At 38.6% G+C, this 26,109-nt stretch overlaps 1 protein-coding gene across 1 annotated transcript in view; it reads right to left on the bottom strand.

Moving 5' to 3' along the window:
• The window catches only part of LOC124171502 (protein bicaudal C homolog 1-B-like), a 38,636-nt gene extending 15,590 nt beyond the window's left edge, over positions 1 to 23,046 (bottom strand). The window contains exons 1-7 of the mRNA XM_046550678.1: positions 22,797 to 23,046; positions 16,200 to 16,243; positions 14,143 to 14,212; positions 11,276 to 11,355; positions 5,981 to 6,193; positions 5,238 to 5,477; positions 3,411 to 3,629 (exon numbers count right to left, since the gene is read on the bottom strand). Coding sequence (XP_046406634.1) covers positions 3,411 to 3,629; positions 5,238 to 5,477; positions 5,981 to 6,193; positions 11,276 to 11,355; positions 14,143 to 14,212; positions 16,200 to 16,243; positions 22,797 to 22,971 — 1,041 coding nt within the window. The 5' untranslated portion in view covers positions 22,972 to 23,046. The remainder of the gene's footprint in view (positions 1 to 3,410; positions 3,630 to 5,237; positions 5,478 to 5,980; positions 6,194 to 11,275; positions 11,356 to 14,142; positions 14,213 to 16,199; positions 16,244 to 22,796) is intronic.
• Between the last annotated feature and the right edge of the window lie 3,063 nt (positions 23,047 to 26,109).

Raw genomic sequence — 26,109 nt, 5'->3', positions numbered from 1 at the left:
TTGATATTGCCGCGGTAAATGCTCCAGAAGTTATTCAAAATGATGAGGATAAAGTGTTATTGAAAATACAGAGGCGACCGGGACGCCCCGGTAGTATAAGTCTACTTCAGAAGATTCTAAGCTAGCAATTGTAGATAGCTTTCAAAATTTTATTCTTTTTGAAAAACCTCTGTACTATTATTAGTTTTAAGTTTCTGCTAGCACTAAAAAAACTAATCGCCCACATCATAGAAAAATGCACATAATATGAAATAGTATAATGCAAGCTGGCTGGTTGGGGTGGACTTGGTTTACCGGGACAGCCATAATGTGCCTTTGCCTTGCCAAATAATGAGATACTTAATCTTATAAGCACTTTTATATAGAGAGGGGGCAGAGAAGTCGGCGCGTTAAGTGGAGAAGAAAAGATATGACGAGTATCGCAGCAAGTCTAAAGAGTAAACAGGAAACTAAGTAGGCCTTATATAACTAAATCTCTATAACTAAATTTCCTTTTCATGCAATGACATTGTTGTTAATGATACATTATTCTTTTAAGAAATGACATTTTAATCTTAAGCAGTGAGGATGTTTCTGAAACGGATTCTATAGATGATACGCCAACGGAGTCGTCAAGTAAAAAATACATAGGTAGGAAAATTCTCATAACACTCAGAGTTAACAAATTGCACTGTCCTTTGGCATTAGCGCGAGAGGAGCGGCAAAGGTTATCGCTGCTACTATGTTTTAGTAACAGGGGTTACTGGCTACTAAAGGAAATTTTTACTCATTTGTTGAATTAAGTAATTTAAATATTATTTTGCGCATTGCTTAATTAAATCGTTCTATAAATCTCATGGTCGATTAATGAAAGAAAAAGAACATTGCAGATTCCAAAACTCACCGGAATTGCCAGTGGTCGGGCCACTGCTGAGATTGTTCATGACTGCGTTGGGGAGTGGAGATTAGAGAACATAATTGAAGGATTTTCAATTTATTGGACAAGGGTAAATACAGGTAACTAGCTGTTTTCATATCTAAGGCTCTCAGTCTATCATACTTTTTGGGATTTTCAAGCTGAAAATTTCTTTTTTTATCATATACTAGGTTCGAAGAAAAATGCTGCTGTTATTTCAAAGGAAAAACTACAGCAAATACACGGTATGAAAATCGTCAACATAGTATTCGAAGAATCCTTTCTTCCGTCGACTTTCGTTAGGGAAGGCGCGATGGGCGTAAGGCAATGACGGTCGCTGACCGTGAATGCGGCTTGCGAGCGACCTGCTCGCCGTCAGGGGTGTGACGCGCAGCTGTAGCTCGCGGAAAAGTATTGTATTCCTGGAAAAATGTTGAGAGTACGTTAAAATGGGGCGAATTTTGGTTCTGAAGGGTTGTAAAATTGTGCATTACCCCTGAAAGTGATGCTGTTTAAAAAATCTGGAAAATGAAATGTTATTGAATTTATGCTCTTTAAGCGTCCTCTAAATGTTAAACTATCGAGCTCAAATTTTTAGCATATCCATTCTGCAACCCATAGCATATTTTAAGAGGTAGAAATAAAAAATCCGAGAAAAAAATAAAAAAATAAGCAACACCCTAGTCCTGAGCTAAGGGGGCCCCACAACGCTCGCGTCTATCGTGAAGCGTATTATTATTATAGCAAAAATTGTTACTAGTCGACCAAAAATTCGAATGGCAACATGAAATCAGAAAGAACATAAAGACAAAAATATAAAATACTAAGTACCAGCTCGGTCGATAGGTGTCATCACACACAAAAATATACAAAAACCAAAATTCAAAACAAAATAATAAGTACAAAAATTTTTTTGAAAAAGCCCTCAAAATCCATTTTTACATACTACATATCTCCATGCGCATAGCACCAAATTAGCAAAAAACAATACATGTCTACATTTACGTAGCCCTTCAAATCCATTTTTACACAATTATATATGAAGACAAAAAAAAACATGAAACACCAAATTCAAAAAATTAACGTTCGGAAAAGCCCTCAGAATTCAATTTTATTTAACCTAGTCATAAATATCTTGGCGTTAGTTGGGGAGGACTCAAAAAAATTTTCTTCGGTAAACCATTCCAATCTTCTATCCCCCGATTTAGGAAGGAAAATTTTAGTCTACTTGACAGCTGCCTCGGAGGCTTAAGCTTATAATTATGACCCTTCCTCGCCAGATAACTTGGTCCTTTTAACCGCTTTGTTAGGTTTTCCACGCAGGATTACCACTTTACGCTTTAAACATACACTTCAAGCGTGCTTTCTTCCTTCTTGAATAAAGATTTCCAGCCCAGCGTTTTCAACATCTCCGTGACGCTTGCCTTCCTTCTGAAATTTCCCAATAAAAATCTAGCTGCTAATCGCAAACTTATGTTAGTTGGTTGATCTCCCCATTCAGATGAGGATCCCAAACTGACGCCCGTATTCTAGAATAGGCCTAACAAACGTTTTATACGCGAATTTCTTTGTTTTTTGCAGCTTTTTTCCAAGGGTCCTCATCAAAAAATGTAATGCCCTGAAAGCTTTGGTCGCAGTTCTTTCGCAGTATATGAAAGGTGTAATTAAAAAAAAACTCCGATTACTTGAACCAAAATTTTTTGCCATTATAACATTCTAATTTTTCATTAGTCGCTTTATTTACTACATACTCAGTGTAAAAATATTATATAAAAATGTATAAAAATAAAGTAAAGGTCTCTTAATAAAGATAAAATAGAACCTGATCCATTTTTGAACGGGTTGTACGATACTGTTATTTTAGAGAACTTTCAGATCTCTGCGCAGTTTCAAGGAAAAAGGTCACTATTCAAATAATAGAACCAAAATACATAATTAAATTTCATAAGCTGTGAAATTCTCACTTTTCATAGGATTTTTTCCTACGAAATCGCTATTTCTTATTAACTTTTATCTTGTTCTTGAGAGAATAGCTTCATAAGGAATTTCCGGGCATGCGATTTCCTAAAATTTTCCGAATCTTGCGGTAAGGAGTCCCAGCGGAGGGACCCCAATCGACCCTGCTCGGGAGTGTAGAAATTAGTCATTGTGTCCCAAATAAAGGGTGCGGAATTGACATAGTTATCAATTTATTTTCTCAACCCTAAGAATAATGTAAAAAAACCTGTATCTTAGCTTTCGCAAGCAATAATGAAAAATATGAACTACAAGGAAATTAGAAAACCACGTAAAAACTATCATAAGTCGTTTCTCCATTTGCTCAGAGTGTAGTGTCACAAATTTATTTCAGATTACTTCCAAGACTCGAGTGTATTAACTGCGCTGAGGGTGACTGCAGCTAGTCAAATAATTACCAGCCACAAATTAGAAGCATGGGCATACAAATAGTTTAACCTATTGACGATGTGATCAGAGATTCTTTTCGCAACTTATTCCGATCTCCTTTATGACTTACCACTAGCCTCTGCTTCGCTAGATACACATTGTGTATACTGCCGCTGATGGTAACAGTACTTTTCTTCAGCGGTGGCAGATTGGGATCCATTGCATCAGGAAAAATGATAACCGTTGAGGTCTGCATCATGATTTCCTTCAAGTTCGAGCTATTGAAACCCATTACGGTAGAGTGATGCTGTGGTGAGATTTCCATCGTCATCTGAACTGGCACTTCTCCCTAAAAACGAAAAAGAATGCCCTTAAACACAATGGTAATCGATGAAGGCACAATCACTCTCTCCAAGTTTCAAAATTAAGGCCCTTACTTCATAGTGAAATTAAAAAGGCCCATCACTCCCTAACGACTGGTCATAATTCTAAAGATGAGAGCATACGTTTAAAAATTATGCTATCATCTTGAAATTTTCTGGGTATTAGTAATGAATTCAGGATTTACTATGTTTTTTCCATAATAAAAAAGGTATCATAGTAAGCCGACACGTAGCTAAGAATTTGCGTCGAGGGTGCTTGGGTGGTCTGCGGGTTGCCTCTAACGATACTTTGCAGTCAATTCACACGCATTGGAAAACCACACATTGCATTACATCATCTGCTAGTTTCGTTTACATAGTGATGAAAGTGAAATTCATTACTGGTTATTTGCAGGCTTTATGAAACGTAACTACATCGAATAATCGAGTGCCAGAGAATAGATGTCCCTAGACTGGTGGTCGTCTCAGCATATGTATCGCGGTTAGTTGACGTAGTAAGGGGAAGTATTTCGGTGGAGGGGGATAGAAGCCCTCAAAGCCCCCTCCCTCTAGTTACGAGCCTGTTTCGAAACTTATATATGTTTCTTGTAAGACATGTAAACTAATTGCGAAACCCAGGTCGTGTCCATTACACATTTCAAGTGAGCCTTACTATGTGTAATGTTTTAATTTTCTATAATTTTCCGGGTGTATAAAATGTTAGATCATTTTCAACATTTGCCGGTACCTTAAATTTGAATATTCTAACTTTATATTTTCTCGGGTGCATTTAAAAAATTTCAAGATGCAGGAAAATTTTGACAAAGTTCTGCTCAATTTATCTTAAATGTTTTAAAATGATAACGTTAGTTTTAAAAGAACAATTCTTCAAAACATAAGACAAAATACGATCGGTTGAGACGGATTGAAGTGTCCCCTGAAGATGATCTCTCATTCCCCGAGAAATGTTTTTCCAATGGTCTCTGATTTGAGTTCAACACGGTGAGACTTTTACTCATATCAATTCATGATGACCCACTTCCTCTTTTTTTCAAATATCGAGTGCCTCCCAAATGGTGATCTACCACGGTACCTCCGTGGTCACGGTCCACGGTACCTCCGTGCCTCAATGAACTTTTAAACTGAATCGCCTGTGAACTGAGTTGGACCACGAGACGGAATACCAGAACCATCCTACATCCAAGTAACAACTTAAGGTAGTAGGTTTGCGAATGCGTGATACAAACATTTTTTATTTGCCAAGGTAACTACAAAAAACTTTCATCGTAGTAGACAACATCCATTAAGATATTCCTTTAGTTGTGTTAATATATTTTTTAATTGAAGGCAATAAGTTTCTCAGCCATCTTAACATAATGTAGCGCCGTTTTCATGAAACGAACGTGATTTGACTTCAATTAGAGGATGTACAAAAATGTGGAATTTCAAATGCGATTTCCAGAAATTATAGATCGGAAAGCTAATTTTCGAGTTTAATTGGAATATCATTAAAAATGTTTTTGTAAAACTGGCAGAAAAATGTTTCTCGCACAAGTCTCTTTAAACCAGTAGAAGTAAATCACACATGTACTTACATCTGAGGAATGGCAGAGGCGCTGCATCAGTACTCTGGTTGCAGTCTCCGTTTTCACCAGTTCTTCCTCCGATCCTTTGACTAGAACTATGTCAGAAAAAAGCCTTGGTCCTTTTCTTAGAACGACGTGGACGTTGTATCGCTCCTGAACCATCTCAATTATTTGAGAAACTGATGGAAATGATTCATGCACTGGACTCATACCGGGCAACTCGAAGGTAAATTTTACTGGAGCTAACATCTGAAAAATTAGATTTACATAAACAAGTAACAATTTGGAAATCTGAAATAAATTGCTCTTAAATATTATATAGTAATAGCTTAAAATATTTACGCGATGCATATGTGAAAGTGTTTAATTTTTGGCTCGAAAAAAAAACTATTTATTTACCAGTTAACTCGAGCATATTTATGCTTTAAGCGTCATAAAAAAGCAAATATTTTTCTAAATACCGATTCTCGAGAATTTACAGAAAAGCGCATCCCTGGAATGTGATGAAGATATGAATGTTTCTATAAAACCTGTGAGAAATAACAGATTTTTTCACCATCAAACAGTATCAAATTTTATAGGTAATGCTCTCAAAACCTCATTATCTCCAGTAAAGTTCAATCATTGTAAGCAACTAGGATATATTTAGGAACACCAGGAATTGACAATTGTAAATTTGCGTCCCATCCGATTCTTTCGATGTGCTTCACCTTCAAGTCCCGAGTTAGTGGCTTGAAAGAGGAGTGACTTACTCGAAGTTGCTGGCGTGCCCTCTCCACTCCAACCACAGAGCCTGAAATGGACACTTGGTTACTCTTCTCATGCGGGTTGCTCCTGTTCGAGTCCGGGAAATGAATGTGGCAACCTGTCTCCTCCATCACCTGCTGAATCGTCAGCCCACCTCTTCCAATGATGTAAGAATGATCCGAGTAGCAGATGTCCATCTTCATGATGATTTGCGATTTCTAAACAAAGAAAAGCATTCCCAAATGGGTTGACAATTTGCTGACATTTTACGAGTTTCCATCCCATGCCTAATGAATGTCAATTGCATCAGAAAAAGCAAATTCATTAGATAAATCTGCTACAGCGAATGACAGGTAGGCAGCGTATAAAATAAATTTAACAATCGCAAAAAACTAATTCGAAGTAACATATATAAACATACTATCGGGAAATATTTGCACATTTTCTCGAGGAAGTGAGACACGGAGGGCTGCAATATACTAATCATAGGATTTACTGGAATTATAAATCTTCAGTCGTACTTACCGATTTGGTTATTACATTAAGGTATTTTTCACTCTATCATGGCGAATGATTGGTTATTTCGAGTCACCTCCACGGAAATATTACTAAACATACCGCACACAACCATCTAGCATACTATAGCTATAAAGAGTAAACCTCATTCTTCACTTGTTGTTATCAACTAAGATAATTGTTTGGAATGATTTAAGTGAAATACAAAGTAAGATATGGTTGGTGGAAGGGAAATTTATTGTGCACACTAGAAAAGATATAATCGACCTCAAATTACGATAAAAATTATTAATTTCCACATAATGTATAATGAACACGAAGATTTTTATATCGCTTGAATAAACCTTCCAAATGAGAACGGAATGAGTCGGAGCAAATGAGGCAGGATATTTTCCTAGAATAATTATGGGTGTAGTAGCTCAATTAAGGTATACAGTGTAGGCACAGAGGTGGTGGGATAATACTGCTTCTATGGAAAATAAAAGAGTAAACTTCGTAAGATTCACGAATATATTTAAAAAAGCACGACTCGGGTTTCGTAATAGGTACATCTTCAGGTGCATCTATCATGCATGCATCTCATTTTATGTCAAGTCGGGTGAGACAGTAAGGACACCTATTTGTTGCGAAGGAGTGGAGTGAGTTAGGGAATGGAGGGGGAATGAGCGGCATAAGGTTTGGGCGGAGGGAAATTTTGGGTTGATGGCAGAGGTGTCATGGTGCTGGAACGCGCCGGAACGCCATTTCAGCACTGGTTAAACAAGACATAATAGTCAAATAACACTTTTATCAATTTTTTTGCCACAAAATTTCTAATATATGCATTCGTAACTAAAAAAATGTAATAAAATGTAAACAACAACTTGTAAAAAAACACGCAGAGTAATATTTCACTTCTAAAAAAAGTAAGGAAGGTGCTAATTTTGCCGTGATGATGGGAACTGGTTGATGGGTCTCCGACCAGCAGAGGAAGGGGCGGTTGAAGTGGGTGAGCAAGCGAGGGGCTTCTGAGGGTTGGAGTGCCGGAGGAGAAAGGAAGGTTTCACGGAGTAAAGCGTGAATTTATCTGCTACTGCTCTGCTTTTATCTTGAAGTTTATAAACACTATGGCTCGGGTGAGTATAATTATCGAACAAAATAAAAATTCGGCGAGTGTAGTTGGAAGACATAAAGAAGTTATAAGTAAGAATCATTGAACATTGGAAACAGAGTCAAATGTGAGAAGTTAGTGGCCGTCAGCCATTTGATAGAAGATGAATGAATATTCATCAGATTCCCTCCAAAGCTCTTACGTGCATGTGACGAGGGAGCAAAGCCAGACTTTTAGAAAGCTTTAAAACTTTTTTTATCCCAATGTGCATGGTAGTAGTGTTTTGAATGACCTAACTCAATGTTCCACCCCCTCCCCTTTGTTCTCAGTGCCGAAACCACCACGTCCAACCGTCGTTCAGCCTGTGCCACCACTTGCCCATTCTTTCCCTTACTATTTCGTTCGACCTCATCTTCCCAATAACTCTGGGCTCACCAAGCATCTTCCTTTTTATAGTGTTCCCTCCTGGATCTGTTCCTACATTCGCAGTTCTTTTCTTACAAAATATTACATCGTAAAATAATAAAAATGTAAAATCAATCGTCGGCGACTCTATGCTCTTGTAATGAAAGCCCGGTACAGTTCCTTCAATTTATTTAAGTAATACAGCACAGAGTTTTTACTGTCAGAATAATTTATCGAGCTCCATTCCAACTAGCAAACTCAAAACAATTTATTTTATTCAGTACTTACCCTCAGTCGCGTCATATAAATATACGAAACAAAGCATGGGATTAACTTGAATTGTTTAGGTTAAATTTTGCGTTAATGTTTACTTAATTGCGCTGTTAGATGTGGGAGGTGGTGGTTTTGTTGGAATAGATCTGTTCAGCATTAATTCCTTCGAAATGACTCGAAATAGGCAGCCATTTATCATAATGTAGTGAATTTTTGTGATTTAATGTGATAGCCACATCAGTAAACACAAATGAGGCTGTAGAATTCCAGTGAAAATGTGAGTTACGTAAATGTGTTTTAAAGATGTCAATGAAAAGCCTACTGAACAAAAACTCGAACGATACAACTACGCCAGTGACAACAATTTCTCTTCGTAACCACGAGTGCACAGCGCTGCCAGATTTGTCCGGTGGTTGAGTATAATCTTAGCCTTCAAAGTCTCACAGGTAGGTAGTTGACCTTAATTTGTTTTCAAGCGGATATAGCAGAAAATCGTGAGCGCAAAAATCGTGACCTTCATATTAACTTCAGACTTATGACTCTCAATACCCACGCCTGGAAAAAATGGAACGAAGCGGTCAGGAGACTTCTTCTTGGGTCCACCCAAGCATTCATGTTTCATTGAGGGAGAGAAATACAGAGCTATCTAACGGATACCTCCCTCAATTGGTGACTCATTTCACCATGAGTGGAGAAAACCACTAATATTGGCACGTTTACAGACAGTCACTGCCAGGTATTTGATTCAATGCAGTAAAAAAGGCTGAAGGCTTGGGCATCTGATCCTTATACTCTGTTTTCAGATGAATAAGATAGAGATGATTCACCTAGTAACGGTTGTACATGTGAACATATTTTCCGTGTAATAATAACGTTAGAGTGAGATGCATTTATTTAAAGTTTGTGGTAATGCCATTTATTATCTTAATTTCACCACAAGGTGATTTTATTGCCGCAGTAAAAACATTACAAGAATTAAACAAAATATACTACATAAACCGAAAAAATTAACAAAAACATGCTAAAAATTAAGTGCACACAGTATTAAAAGTGAATCTCGATCAATACACATCTATGCATGCTACATTCATCTCATATTGACTCTTACCTGTGCATTACATTAAATTTTATCTTACAGTTTAAAAGAATAGTTCAAAGAAAGTGTCAATGGATAGGGGATGTTCTGATGCCATCCTTGATGAGAGCAAAAGAAAACCTCGCGGCGAGAAGTGGCCTAGGGAAAGGAATCCAAACAATATATTGGATTTACACGCCTGTGGCTTGGTCCAAGGCGAGCTCTTCCATAACCTATCCAAACCAACCTCTAGATTGAAGCACTAAATGAGTGTCACTATTTCTACACGAATTATCCACAACGCTGCAGCTACAGGCGCATTTGCATCTCTTAATTTCCTCTCTCCTCACCCATGTGCGATATAAAATCTTCAATCTACTTATTACATCGTAGTCCAGTGGATTTCAAAGTCAAGATTTTGCGCTGCAGTTAGCTGTCGTATTAAGACTGTAGATACTATATCTTCCGATGAAGTCTTTTTAATTTGCTAAATTCATTGTAGCACAGTTAAAAATTTTAAATAAACATTTTTAAGGCAATAAAAAGTAGAATGGAATTAAAAAAGCCAATACTCTCCATTGATCCCGAAATGAAACTTAGCCAATGGATGCATCGTATTGTCTTAAGGTTTTAACTTAAAAAATGTTCTGCCAAATTTATAGTTTAAAATATCTCGGTTCTACATGTCGCTTTTTCTAGAAACTAAAATAAATGTGAGCCCTAACCGAATTACCACGCGAATTCTGAAAGTATATACTGTAAAATTACATATTTTTGTCATGAATTTCCACTAAAAATAGTGGAAATAAACTGGAAATGCTTCCAAACGTTACAAAATAGTGCACTAGCCTGCGAAAATACGAATATTACTGAAAGAATACTAAGCGATATAAGTAAGGCGCCACCTTGTTGTTTTTTTTATTTATGAAAGTAGTTCATTGGAAGTAACGAAATTCATTCAATAATTTTCGCTGTGCCACAAAAAATTATTTTTTTCTGCTATTTTATTTCTGATATGCACGATAGGTCAAATTCGATTCCTTTCGCGACTCACCCATGTAGGAAGAACTATTTAAATCAAAGTGGCGACAGTTGACTTTTAAACGAAAAAACCACTATTTTTGTTATATTTTACGGATAACAGTCAGAACAAAAAAACTTTGATGTGCTTTCTCCCAAGACGGTTGTTGAATCAAAACACGAGATACCTCGATTTAAAATCTCTCTGTAGTATGGTACTTTTTTTCGACTCAGACTCGGAAAAAAATGTCAGAAAAGTCTTTTAATTTGAAGAAATAGCATTCTGAGGTTGGTTATGACGAAATCAAAACCAGTAGAAAAAGCCATTACAAAATGAAAATACATTTACGAATCAACAATACACTAAAATCTACAATAATGCAATCCTAAGAAATCCCAAGCTCGGCTTCTACAATTTATTTTTGTTCGACAGATTGTGTGAAATAGCGATACGTTTTGTACTGACTGCGGAAAAACTTTTTTAAACGTTTGACTACCTTCCTTAGTTTCCTAAAATTTTTATTGCTGCTTGGGTAGAGCCCAAGTGCATTGCTGTAGGGATCGGTAGTGAGGCTAAACTCTCCCCGGTCATCCCAGAAAAACAAAACGTTTAAAAACGTTCCCGCAGTCGAATGGTTAAGAATTACCAGGACGATTTCATGAAGCTAGAAAAAAGAAACCCAGGGACACTATTCTAGCACAGACATGGCGTCCAGTTACTTAAAATAGAAGCTTATGAAACGATTGGTAGTGGTGAAAGTTATGCAGAAAAAGCAGTTTCATTGGACAGTTAAAAATGAAATTTCCTTAAGTTAAAGCAATGAAAGTTCTAAAACTTTATAGAAGAATTGTTGGACTTTCATGTAATGCATGCCAACGAATTTAAGCTGATGCCATAGGAGAGAAAGAAAATGAAATTACCTTAGGCTCCAGTTCAGATAGCACCTTTTTCTTGGCTTCCTTCACATTGGTCTCATTTCCATGAATTCTTATGTATGGATCTAAACATAAAAAGAAAAATATAAATATCACTAACAACCTCACGATAAAACTAATGAAATTATTTTATTGTGCAACGGGAAGGTCCCCTGAATTGACAATTTGTTGTAAATATCCACCTATGGAAGGGTGCCTTTCGAATGCATTACCTAATTAATCCTCAAGGTATAGTGCAAATTGCATGCAAAACCGATACGAGATGGATAACTGATATCGAAGATCGCAACATTAACCTGAAATATTTGAGAGGGAAAATAAAAACTATCAGACAACTTAAGGATATATAAAGGTAAAAAAATATTCGAGATCAGCAGAAAATATGAAGGGAAGAAAAAAATCAAGATGAAGGCATTAATAAAAATATTGGGCTGACAAAACACCATACCCCACGAGAGAGGCCAACGAATATAGTCATTGTGGGCGTGTGTGGCATTCCTCGTGACTCGTGAACGGGGCCGTGATAACAGGAGGGGAGTGGTCCTTTAAAACCCCCATAAAATGATTCAAAATGGTGCAGGTTGGCCAAAAATTACTTCACTCGCAATTACGCTTTAAATACAACGACGGTAACGAACATAAACATGATGTTAAAGTTTTTTTTGAGGAGGGAGATATGCTATGGAATGGTATCTCACCAAAAAAGTCATGCACCGAACGGTGAACAACATAGAGAATGCATTTCTGTACCGTAAAAATGTTCATGGCCGTTTTTAGTGGCTATGCACATACAAAAATCTTAGCAAACGGAAGAAAAAATATTTTCAAGTCTCAAAAGGCCGAATTGGCAATACCGCTGAACCTCGCTCCGCAGCAAAGAACAACAAACACTCCGAGCGTCGAGCAACGGCCTTCTTACCTACCAGACAAAAAGATTTTTGAAGCCCACGGTGGCAAAAGTTTTGTTCCGCGATTTATATATCGTGGTGCCCCCGGACGAGGCGGTGCATATTAGTCGAGAAAAACCCATTCAATCCTGCATGGCAAAGGAAAAGACCTGGGATGGAAAATAGGAAGTGGTTTGATTACGCATTACATCTGTAGGACTGGGTGGCTGGATCAATGCTATTCTCATTTTCCTTCGGTGAAAATGAGACGCTGAAGTTCGCCAAGCTGCGAACGATTGCAAGATTCCTAATGGAAAACTTCTGGATTGCGGAAAAACTAAGTGCCTCCAATCGGAAGGCCGCAAATACTGAGCTCATTTCCTTTTTTCGATATCGGCTAAGTTACTATCTCTAATAGTTAAGCATCGATACACTTATCTTAATAAGAGGCCTTTAATATATGCGTCCGAGGCTTTAAAGTAAATATATCGCAAAGATTAACACAAATACTGAGCATATTTTTGGGAAGTCAACATTTTTCATACCCTTACTTAGTACCAATGAACGAATTAAATATCCACAGTTAAAGTACCTAGCAAAACGGACGATGTCATTTTCCACGTTTCTATTGGTCTCACATAAAGCGCACAGTACACTTAATGCCTAGGATGAAATATACTAGATATATAATAATGGAAATAAATTACGGGACTGTGAGGGATTAAATATACGAGAAAACTACCCCCCGCAGTTCAATGCGATACATCAAACGACAAGAAAATTATTTCCACCGATTCAATCTGAAACCTATCTGTTTGGGACTCTGATATTTAACCTATGTCTACTACGCCATGTTCTTACGTTAGCGCAAAGATGTAACATAACTTTAATGGTAGGCATTGAGTGCATTCTTCTCGGATTTCCACTCGAGATTCTCCCTTGCACCGACTAAGTTTCAAAAACCGCTAGGTTTCCGAAATATCTGCAGTAATTTTGATCCTAGACCGGGGACGGCCACTTGAGGAATTCATGCGTTACAACAATCACAAATTCGCAGAATTTAGTAATCTCATTATTCTTGAAATGATTTCATTAGTTACACGGCACTTAGATTTCACCAACCGTCAAAGAAGATTGAAATATGATTGTGTAGGTGGATCTCAATAAGAGATCTGAAAGGAAAACAAAGTTGCATTTGAATCTTTTTTACGTGAGCTAAACTCAGCTTCAGTTATAATCCGAACAGTTTCAATCACGCAGTGTTTCAAACCAAAGACTAGTTTGGATATGTGAGGGTACAGACCCAAGATTTAAGCCTGGGACACTTCTACCATTAGCCTATCGCTCCACTCACCACTACCACACTCCCTAAAGAATGTATCAGAGGAAAAAAGGCACACACAAACGAGGCAACACCAACAAAAAGGTTACCTCCATGGCTATTCACTGAATTGAGTTATTTCCCCACTTCTCTGTCCTTTCCGCGAGTTACAAAACGCATCAGACATCCCTGTTATCCACGATCGATTAAGGATTTGAAAATATTTAAGGAGACTCAACGAGACAAGGAATAACCGCAAACATGCTTTCTGCGGATGAAAGGAAGGCTTCAGAAAACCTCGTTACTCAACTGCGCAATTTTCACTCGCACGGAAGGTGAGAGCTTCGGCCCACCTCCGCCATTAAAATCGCGAGTCAAAACTTCATTCTCTGAGGCGTAGAGTTGATATTACTATTTATGCTCCGAGGGCCTAAAACTCTTTCTGACCGTCGGGGAAGAAGGCCCTCGCTCGGCGCTTGTTCTTTGCAGCGGCGCGGCGGAGTGGTTCCGCGGTATTGCTAAATCGGGACTTAAAAAATCCTTGGCGCCTCGATTGCATGATTTGTGTCCGGGAATGCACATTTGAAAACTTTTAAATTTAAAGTAAATATTTTGCAGTATATATAAAATTGAGATGCCATTACCTTTTCTGGTTTTTGCTCCAATTTTAAGTCGACGTGGCCAGTCAATCTCTGTGTCCGTTTCTTCCATTACCTAAAAAGGAGAAAATAATTGGGATTAGATCTGAATTTAAACGTAAAATTACGGAACGGTCCATCAAACGCATAAATGATAACCTTATCAGTGGAATTATTTTCATAAATAATTTGGAGGAATTATTTTGCAAAATCTAGATATGACACAATCTATAACTATGATTTATTGATAGCATTTTGAATCCAAGTGATGACTTTTTGATTAAAAAATCTAAGAATTTAGTCTCTTCGTTGCCTTCAAAACAGCCACACACAATGAGACATTGCCTTCCTTGATCTCAAAAATGGGACAATCGTAGCTATTTGGATTCAGAGAAGCTTCATAATTAAAGCTATTCCTCACTCGTTCTGTTGTTATTATGCTGTTCTTATCTGGGGAAAAGTGGATTGCAATAACGGAAAAGGAAGACCTCGAATAAGATACATGGAGCAGTTAAAGGAGGGCATGAAAGAAAAGAAATACGTTTGCGTAAAGACATTAGCTCTTGGTAGAATTGGGCGGAGAGCTGCATCAAGGCAATATTAGGATTGTTGAGCAGTGGTTATCTGCTATTGTAAATATTCCGGTATTACAGACTCCGATTAATTGGGACTTACGTACAACCCCCTCAACTAAGCGGCTGCCCAATTGGGCAAAGTATCGAGTATGTTGTGAACAGATTTCTAAAAACACTTATATATTAGCATATCATGTGATTAAGGCAAGAATAGGCACTCATGTGAAAAAGGAAACTAAATTAAATTAGGAGAATTAAAAAAATTAATTCTTTTGTTGCGGCGTTCCACCTCAGAGGATAGCGTAAGTCTCGCGAGTCAAAGCAGCGATTGCTCACTGAACTTGCAATGAAATCCAATTTCAATGCTTTACACATGAATATAAGGCAACAGCGTTGAATGAACTAATGTGTGTTCTGGGTTTTTGACGAGCTAAAAATTGAGGATACATTTAGCTAAAATTCCTTTTTTTCACATTCTGTGAATTTTTTTGAAAATCAGAAAAATGTTTTCATAAAAATTCCATGCCAAAATGTATGGTAAGAGATTCGAATTACGAAGAGCCTTCAAAGGAGAAATTTTCTAGATGAGTATCAGATTGTGCTTAAGTTCATTAAATAATTTCTTATAATTTCAAATGTCAGAAGTAGATATTTGAACATCAGACTAGTACTGAACTAAATAGAACAATTTTACGAACTCATAAGAATCATGATATAATTTTTACATAACAAAGATGCGCAATAAAAATTCTAATGTTTCTGATAGCTATGACGACTGGCGCGCCCAAGGAAGCTGTGATTTATTCGTAGAGGAAAATTCGGTATAATTATTTCTGGAAAGGCACGTGAAGGCGTTAGCTTCAGTCGTGCTGTGCGCTCAGACTCCACTAAACTCAAGTAGTATTAATGTTTAAACCAATATTAGAGTTCTTGAAAGCGTACGTATATATTTGTAATGACATTCCCCGTAAACCCACCGTGGTTATCTTACTTTGGATTACAAACCTTATTGTAACGCAGTGGAGGAAGAAAACTAAATAAAGATTTAATGAAGTTACAGAAGTAAAGACATTCGAGCAAATGTATGTGCTGGGGGAGAAATGTAGAAACTTCCCTTTTATTGTTTATTGTAAATATTGGAAAATGGTCATCTTTAACGCGGTCTTCCATCGCAATTTTAAATTCATCAGTTCAAATACAATTATAACGCTTATGTGTCTCATATATGTCAATTTTTCTAAAGAATTTTTCCATGATCTCCGATATGTAGAGAACAATTGTGTCGCTGTGACCTTAATCCAACCTGTTTGGACGACACTGAAATTATCAACAGGAAGAGACCGCTCATCTACACTTATCTATCTACATCTACACGTCACCATGCAAGAAATCCCTCGTGTATTCGGCAAGGGTTTCTTAAATATCCTCAACATGTTCTAATGAACACGTATGGGGAACATGCTTGTAATTTCCCTAAAGAATACTCACCTTTTCAAAAAAGGTTTCAGCATTTTCTCCACGCCAGTGATCACCTAGAAGAGAAAAGGAGCTTTAATACTTATGAAAATACAACGCAATTTGATTCTCAACGGTAAATTTTATTTTTTAATCATAGTTTAATCTCCAAATATAAATGTCGTACAGTAGCCATTTGCGGCGAAATCTCAGCATAAGTGCTTATATGGTAGTCCCCAAGAGTTTAGATTTTGCAATAACAGTGATTTTACTTTGAGAATGACCAAAGCAGATCAAAGAATTGAATGGAGATTCTAATTGATTGCTGATACTTTTCTTTTACGAGTACAAAATGCAAGGGTAATAATAATGTCTGTTGCAATAAACTCGTCGAATTAATTTAAATAAGGTTTTTAACTGAGTAAGTCAGTTTGCAGTCTGTTCTGCCACCCTTTGATCATGTGAATGAATAGAATATGCGATGGACCCAGCACCACAACTCTGTCATGAGGAGCTTCCCAGTGAGAAATGGATCATCGAATCTACGTCGATTCGACGTCGAAGTACTCATCGATAAAACGTCGATGGTAACACATCGATCGATGTCTATATGGTCCGAAAATCGACGTGTTTTCGACGTCGAAGCCATCGACGTGTTTTCGACGTCGACACCATCGACGAGTTTTCTATGTCGACGAGATATCGTCTTTTTACCTGCGATTCCTACTAATAATTGCGGAAATATACATCTTTTCGGCTAATAAAGAGCATCTATTACTGCGCCAACGACGTATTTCAATCGAGCACGTAAATTCTAAACAAATGAAGGCTGAAATAAATTTATAATGGTGATTTGTAATCTTAAGTCCTTCGTATTCATCTTCAATAATAATCAGAAATCCTTGAGAAAAAATGTGAGATGTTGACATCTATGACGCGAGTATAAAGGTATCGAAATGAGGTAAACGTAGTCACAAAGCCAAGCTTGTGCATATCACATACCACGCAGGAAAGAAGTAAGAACTTGGACGCAAATAGAAGGTCCGGCGTATGTGGCAAATGTGTGAAAATGGAAATCTTGAACACATTAAATAGGGGAAGCTAATCCTACCTGTCATACAGCGGTCCAAAAGCAGACCGATTCCGAAGTATGGAAGACGTAGGGAAGCTTGTCTTTACTAAGCGACGGAATGCCTTTTTCGATGATTAATACGATTCCAAAAGCTCATTAAGTTTCAGAAGGATTTTAAATACCAATAACAGGATTTAGAGCTAGCAAAGTTTGTCGCGCCAAATAAATGCGACAATAAATTTTCTATACGGCGCCGAATGTCTCTGTTCCGAGTTTACTGCGAAGAACTAACAGCATGACGACTAACAGCTCAACTGATACACGCAATCGAACTTCAACGGTCAAGTTACAGAATTAAAAGGAATCAAAGATTGTTCTCGGAGATTAAAACTAATGTTTAAGGATAAATAAAATAATTATTTAATTTTATATTTCTTATTTAAGACACATATGTTGTAATAGCGTCTCACCGTTATTTTTAAGACATTAAAACTGCATCACTAAGTTCTCCCCTCAGCCAATCAACACGCTGACCCCGCTGGCCAATGAGAATAACACGTCGAAAAAACGTCGATTGAACAAATAAAATCGACGTCGACCACATATCGATCTATAGTCGTCGAATCGACGAAGATTCGACGTAGATTCGATGATCCATTTCTCACTGGGCTTGCTCTGACACACTATCCTGTCACATCTCTCGAGACGTGCAGCGCATTCGCCGCCCGAAACAGCAAGGTGAGAGCTACGTCATGGACAGCTTACTCTGGTAAAATATAAATGTGTGACATCCGTGGCTTGGCTTCATGCTGGAAACTCGGCGTGTACAATGGGGGTGAATACCGTAATTGCCGTACCCATTCTTCACCAATAACGTTTGCCTCTAAATTTCGATTGTTTATCTCTTTGCTATTTATTTGGGGAACTTGGTGAGGGTGAGTAGAGCTTCTTGCTAATGACGGAAAGGTCCCAGGTTCAAATTTCGGGTGAAGCCTTTGAACACCCCCTAAAGCATAAAAAACTCGAAGTTCGGTTCGGGGTAGTGAAATGCCACCCTCCCTACATTGAATATGAGAAATTCGTGCGCTTTGGCTTGGTCTGTATAGCTGTGCTCTCACTTTGATAAACTGCTTATCTATCATCTTTTGGGTGCGTATCCACTACTGAGGCAAATTATGGCAACGCATTGAGAACGCGCCGAGAATATAGCGGAAAAATCAGTCTGAATGTCGATCCCATTGGAAAACTTCACACGGCGCCAAGCCCTTTGCATTCGATTCGCTAGTAGCTGGGGAGGGTGCGGACATAGCTCTTCCCGACATCCCTCTCCGAGCACAGTCAAGAAGACTACATGCCCCCTCCCTGTCCTCACTTCGAGGAATGACTCGATTCAACTTCATTGAATGAGTTCGATGAACTACAAAATTGGTGGCGAAAATCGTAAACATTAGCCCACCAGTTCCATGAATCCACTCAACACAGTGTTTTTAGATGATAGGCTCCTCTCCCCAAAATTATCCATTTCACAGCACCACAAGCTTTTACGAGGAGTGTACTTGACTATCCGGCTCTTCATAGTACCGTTAATTTACTGACGTACACCTCGCGAACAAAAAATCTTACCTCACAGGAGCCGAAAAATTTCGTCTAATACAGGGGGAATATCCGCTTGAAAAACAATCTGTGTGCCTAATTATTCTCCATGCTTCCAATACTTCTTTCAAAATCTAATTTCAATGTTTTTCTTCTGTTAATTTTTTTTATACGCTTGACAGTTGAGGACAGTGTGTCATTATAGAAATCCCGCAATAAAATCTTAAAACTTAAATGCTTCTTACCATCTAGGGAATTGTCTATCTACTGTAGGTAATTTAAATCGCCAGATAATAAGTAGGTAATCCAGCTACGGAAATTACATAGTGCTTCACTGCCCTTCCCGGCTCACGAAGATGAAGTGAATATGTGAAAAATAACAAAACATACATTAGTCTAGTTAAGGTGGGCAGTTAAAACTTGCTTTACAGCAAAAACAATATATAGCATAAGTATCTGGCAGGCCCGAAACTAGGGCGGGATAGAGGAGGCACGTGCCCCGGGTGGCAGATTTCAGGGGGTGGCAAAATTAAAAAAAATATTTTAAAAGTTATTTATTTTTTCCAATTAAATCACTTAGCAATGATATTGAATTATAAATTATTTAACAATAATATCAGTAAAACTTCTTAATAGCAAACAAATATGTGATTTCAACTACCGCATCTCAAAAAATAGCTTACGGATGTATTATAATTTTGTGGGGAGGGAGGGAGGGAGGAGACGAGGGGGTTTCAGGGGAGGAGGGGCGGAAAACTGATATTTGCATCCACTGGCGTAACTCCTAATGCCGCAAATGGTGTCTGGATATGTTTGTCGCGTCACAATTCTTGCAACGATTTCATTTGTAACACGTAGATTTGGAATGTTTGTAAAGGCCTGGTTACACGATACATTAACACGTACGGGTTAATGTCTAAATGTATGAACGCGAGAATGAACGCCAAAATGTACCGTAAAACCACCCAACTTGTGCGAATGCATGAACAGAAAATAGAACCTGTTCTAATCTGGTTCATGCATTCGTACATGTTCCGTTCCGGTCCACCAAAATCATTGACGCAAACTTACATTAACTTGTACGTGTTAATGTACCGTGTAACCAGGCCTTAATGAGTGAAATATAGCAATGTGTAGGCTAATATCAAAAGACCGCGGAAAGGAAACCAATTTTGAATTTTGAGCTTGTTTTTACATGAGCTTAAAACACTCTGCTCCAATGAACTTCCGGAGAGATTCAACTACTCAGTGCTTCAACCCAAAGGCTAGTTTGGGTGAGGAGACAGCTCCAGAAACGAAGCCACATTGCATGAATTGCACATATTCACTTTACGGCGGCAGTTCCTTACCCTAAGCCGTACTTCGATAATTTTCATTATTTAGGGCGCCCGAATGCTTCTCCTGAAATTTGAACCTAGGACCTTTCCATCATTAGCAAAGAGCTCTACCTTCCCCCACCACGCTCCCCAAGTAAAAAGGAAAGAAATAAATAATCTAAATTATGTGCTGAACGTCATTGGTGAAGAATGGATAAGGCATTGAAATTTCGCTGCATGTTAATTATTTTCCACGGAATGAAACCGAAGGAATTCATTGAACTTATCACTCGACCTATTTGGGAAATCCAACAATTTAGTAGCGGAATAAAATCAAATAAGGACAAAACACTGCCTACAAAAAAGTCACATCCATGGCAAATAACGGAAATAAATCATTTCCTCACTTATCTGTCACTTCTACGATAGATGAAACATTTATCAGACACCCTAGCTATACACAATCGATTGAGGGTATGAAATTATTTAACGCGGCTCATCCAATTGTTTTGAAAAAAAAATGGCTTTTTTATCTCGACCATTCCTGCTAGGAATGCGCGAAAAAAAACTTTCTATGGATGAAAGGACGCCTTCAGAATACTTCGTTACTCAACTACGCGTGGAATTTCATTCGCGCGGGGGCGAGTTTCGGCCATGGAAATTGCGGGTCAAATCGTCATCCTCGGTGGGCTTCCAAACTCGATTTGTCCGACAGAGAAGAGGGCCGTCGCTCAACGCTCGGAGTACTTGTTGTTCCTTGCTGTGGAAACGCGGTTCGGTGTCAATACTGGACTAAGAAAATCTGGACAGTAAGGTATCCTGCCTAAGGCTCCTGGGCACAGTGGCGTAGCCAGGGGGACACAGGGGGCACGGGCCCCCCAAAAAATTAATTTTCGAAGAAAAATATCTAACTTTAAAGCAAATTTATTCTCCTCCACCAGTCATGTACCATGTAATTTTCATTCAACAAGCATGATTGAAAATGCTGTCATTTTCTCCCGAAGTTGTTCTAGAGAACGGCCAATCAGAAATTTCGAACCATAATCTAAATATAGTGTAAATAATTGTAACTATGGAGTCTCCCTCTTCATGGCAAGATTGTGGCTGTCTCACGGAGCCATAACAACTCATTCCAACCACCCAGTTTACAGAAGGATCACGAAATATCTTGATTGAAGCTTTCGCGGCTCATGGCGATTAAAAATAAGTCACGTACGGGTGTATGCCGCGAGTCGTAATGGAGATTGCCCCGACGTTTCGCGACCGACTGCTGGTCACTTCTTCAAGGGAATGATGCTGGGATTTGCTTTTGCTGCCTTTTTATTTCAGGTGGGAGGGGTGGGCGGAGGGTGAGAGGAATGAGGAATGGAGGGGGAAGATAACGAAATGTTGCGGATGACTGGGTTCCAAGCACTACTGATTCTCAATCCGGTATCTCTGTTATAGTTGTTCTGTACAAAGAGCAACTATAACAGAGATACAGGATTGAGAATCATCAGTATTTGGAACCCAGTCATCAGCAACATTATTTATCTTCCCCCTCTAGTCTTAACTCCTCACACCCTCTGCCCACCCCTCCCACCTGAAATAAAAAAGGCAGCAAAAACAAATGCCAGCACCATTCCCTTGAAGAAGTGGCCAGCAGTCGGTCGCGAAACGTCGGGGCAATCTCCATTACGACTCGCGGCATACACCCGCATGTCACTCTATTTTAATTATCAGAAATATTTTGCGCATGCATTTGTGTTGACGTAGTACGTGCAGTATTTTCACGAATTAGACGGCTAAATATAAACGAATTTGCAATTAAAAAGGAATACCTACGTTATTCAATTTGCAGAAAATATTTACAGAAAAACCGTTGCCTAGTTGAACACGAGAAGAATTTAGGTACGATGTCAATCGCCGCATTTCCATAGAAATCCCCATTAAATAAGGAATACATTTCTATAATTAGACCTCGTAGTGACCAGCAAACTTCAAATAAGAAGATCATTAGTCCCTCGGCGCGGTACCAAATGGTATCATGTTAGAGACTGGAGCAGTTAGAAAATGTTAAAAATTAAATCAGTGTCTGGCTGAATGCAGAAAACTTACGACTTAGTCCGTTGGCATGACACAAAATAGGCATTTCTGGAGAAATAAAAAATTGTCAGCTCCACTAATTAAAAAACTGTAGAGCTAATTGGTAAAGTCAAAACCCCGTTATCAGGCCATATGGTCACTCAGCAAACTATAATAGAAGTTGGTGCGAAGGCTTCCGTGGTGCGCTGGTAGTGTAGGCTGCATTTTCCGGGTTTCACCGCGTCGGAGTTGCGTTGTGGACAACAGTTTGACGCGGTGAAAAATAGAAGATAGGCGAGGCCCGGTGCACTGAACATTTTAAGAAGGCTTTGATTCATCCCCGGAGAATGATAGCTGTGAATGTCTCTCGGGATTCGTTCTCTTCGTCGTCTCTATTCGTTCGTCGGGCTCGGGTGGGTTAGGCACTCAATGTCTGCCTTCGACTTTAAACAGAAATGGAATTCCTAGCACGGTGGGAAGCCCGAGAGAAATTCACAGGCACTGAACAACTTAACCAAGCCTGGGAAACGCATGCTAATAGTAGGTATAACAAGTAATTTAGAGCGAGATTGCAATCTTCCTCACCCAGAATAAGCTGCTCCAGTTTCTTGCGATCCACCAGGAATCTATCTTCATATATAGGAGTCGTGCTGTCATGGATGTCTTCAATGCCGTAACCAGAATACTTATCTGAGTTTTCATACGTTCTACTATCGGTGTCAATGTCTGCTGGACAATTTAATTCCAAGTCAGAATGCATAACGTACTGAAACACGACACGGAGCTACCACACACTTCGTTAGAGCTGGGTTCCTTCACAGTGAATAGTCAGATTGAGAGTGACAGACTTTCCAGCTACGCGATTTTTGCTAAAAAATATCGAATCGAAAGTCTTTCGAATCGATTCTATGGTCGGAATATTGAATGACGTTTTCTTTACTGCGCACACTCCAATTGAATGAGATTGGTGTTTGCGTTGTTTACGTATTGTAAAATTAAGAATGGTGCACGGGTGGTGTTATCAGAAATTAGCCCTGTTATCTGACATCACTGGTTGGAGCCGCCATTAGTGGGTCCAAAGAATTGCTTCTTTGGTGTCTTGTCAATAGTCTAGAGAAGTTTGGACTATCACAATGTTATAAGAGGTGCCATATTGACCCTGAGCAGTGGCGGATCAATGCGGGGGGGGGGGGGGGGGGTTGGCTAAGGGGGCTATAGCCCCCCCCTTGAGTATCCAATTTACTCTAGATAGAACGGTAATTTGTTTCCGACCCCCACTACCTACTGGTGGAATTTTAACTCCCTTGTCCCTACCCTGGATCCGCCACTGACCCTGAGTGAAGATTTATTCAACTTTATGTATCAATAACGAGAAGCAATAGACTGGTTCCCTTCATGGCTCTTGCTAGGTAAGTTATCTAAAAATTTATTTTTATGACTCATCTATTCTTTTAGCTTTTTCGGTCCCTCAGGCGCGCTTCAAGGGGTTTATATTACCTTTTCGCATTCTTCGTGAAAACCAAGTAAGTTTGGTTTAATTTTTGCAATAAGTCTTCATAGCGAATGATATGGAGGTATAGGCAAGCGTTTTAAAAGAGAATGGGATGAAAGAGGAGTTTAGGATCGGGGTGGATTAGAGTCATGTAGTTTAGGGTGGGGGAATTTGGTTCATTATTTTCCGTGGCGCCTTGGTGATATGCAATACCTCTAACACAATAACGCGTCTGAGATCTGATTTGCTCGCTTTTAGATATTCATCAATTACTTGTAAACAATGTTCCACAGGCTATGGCTGACGTAAAGAATCAATCCAGAAATGTATCTAAGACGTGTTTATTAATAACTCTTTCTTATGGAGGCTTCCATGATGAGTCGAGGTTGAAGTTCCTAGCTTTTTTGCATCTCCCTCATCATTCATTCTCAACACAAATGGACCTGAAGGAACCAACCAGAACAGTGATAAAACCATTGTACAGAGAAATGAATAAACACAGTGGAAGGCTGGAAGAATTCACCTCTTTAACTGTAAACTTATGTTTGGAAATATTCAGAGATTTATTTTAACCACTCATTATCCCTCTGCCCCCTTCATTCGAAATAAAATATTTTAGACTTGAAATCCTAGAACAGCCACATATCCTAATACCAAGGTGCTATTGTCTTTGTATCACTACATTCTAGAGATGTTGAGATCAGTGGTGGATACATATGGGGGGCAGGGGGCACGCGCCCCCCCCCCCCTTGTGGGGCGACCTGTATTGCCAAACATTGCAGAACCACAATTGTAAATTTTTTATGTCATAAGGTGGCAGTGTCTTGTGTATGTGTATAATCAGTTTAATTGAAACCTTTTTAAACTTTGTATGTAAGTTGATTATTTTTCATCACGATAAAAGTATAGGTAGCACAAAATATCATTTGCGCCCCCACCCCCCTTGAGTGTTTTCTGTATCAGCTACTGGTTGAGATTGGTTTAAATTTCTCAGCAATTTTTATGGAGGTGCAGGATCCAGAGCCACCCACTCTCCACAAGTTCATGGGGAGTTACCCTCTCTGGAAGATGGGGTGCATCCCCCAAACATTTCTTCCGAAGAAAAAATTTAAAATATAACCTTCATGGAGAGTAAGCCTAATTTCTGATGGAAATTTTATCTTATTCTGAAATTCTTGATTTTTAAAATTTTTTCTGGGGGCCACGAGCCTTCTTGGGGTATAGGGTGGGGGTAGTGGGGCCTCTCAGGGACCCTCCTAGCTCTGTCCATGGTTAGCTCTTATGTCAGATAACATGGTCCTTATTTATGTGTCTTTTATTTTACATCCTTGATAGCTTGTGTTGTATAACTGATTCAAGGCATATATTTTCTGTTTCTCCATCCATTTGTTGCGAGACCATCTTCATTGGGCCATTAGCCAAACCTCAGGATTTGATGAATTATGTTGTCCCATCCTCTGAAGGTATTTTAGGACTTATATTTCTTCCTATTTGCGGTAGCTCTTCCTCATTGGTCACTTGATCGACCGTCATCATTGTTTTGAAGCACTGCATTTCAAATGGTTCCTCTCTGACTTCTCTTCTGCTGTCATCATCCATGCTCCTATACCGTAGAGAAAACATCGTTCCCATGTAACATCAGATACATTGTCTCTTGAATGAAGTCTTCTCAGGATTTCCACCAGTTTAATTTGTTGTATATCACCAATGAGTTGTATGTCATCATTGGAGAAGACGTTCATCAATGGATTACTCTGGTGGTAATCCCAAGAAGAATTAACACAATCAAACAGCATAGAAAGAATTGCTTCATATCCAATGAATTATTTCCACAATTCAATGCTAGTAATCTCAGTAGTTTATGAAGACCTCTTTTTGTTGGATGAATGATTTACTAAGTTTATTGTGCTGACTATTTCTTCCTTGTTTCATCTATTGGTGGTTACTTTGCCTTCTTACGAAAAAAATATCTGTTTTACCCTGTCAACGTTTTGCTTTCCTAGTGAAATGATGATATTAGCTTCCTCTCTCTGGCTGCACACTAATATCTTACTTTCCTTTTCAATACTTGTTGTGTTATACCTTGCCATTGCCCTTTCCATATTTACTAGAGTTTATTTTTTAATTTTCCCTGATTTGGTTATGCCTGAATTGTTATGAGCAATTTTTTTCATTGATATACACTCCTGAAACATTCCTTTGATTTCATTGATCTCTTTCTTGACGCAAATATTGAATTCAATGGATAAAGAGTACTGCCTAATCTCAATCGTCTCCAACTTTTTGCTTCTTCACTGCTAAGTCCCGATTTAACCACAGCTTCTTAGTTTTAATGAAGGCTGTAGATGATTCCCTGGTATTTGTTAAGTATTTACTCTAATTTCTTTCAGTAGTTCATGCATTTAA

Source organism: Ischnura elegans, chromosome X, assembly GCF_921293095.1.
Source record: "Ischnura elegans chromosome X, ioIscEleg1.1, whole genome shotgun sequence".
NCBI classification, from domain to species: Eukaryota; Metazoa; Arthropoda; class Insecta; order Odonata; family Coenagrionidae; genus Ischnura; species Ischnura elegans.
This window is presented reverse-complemented; position numbering and strand designations above follow the sequence as displayed.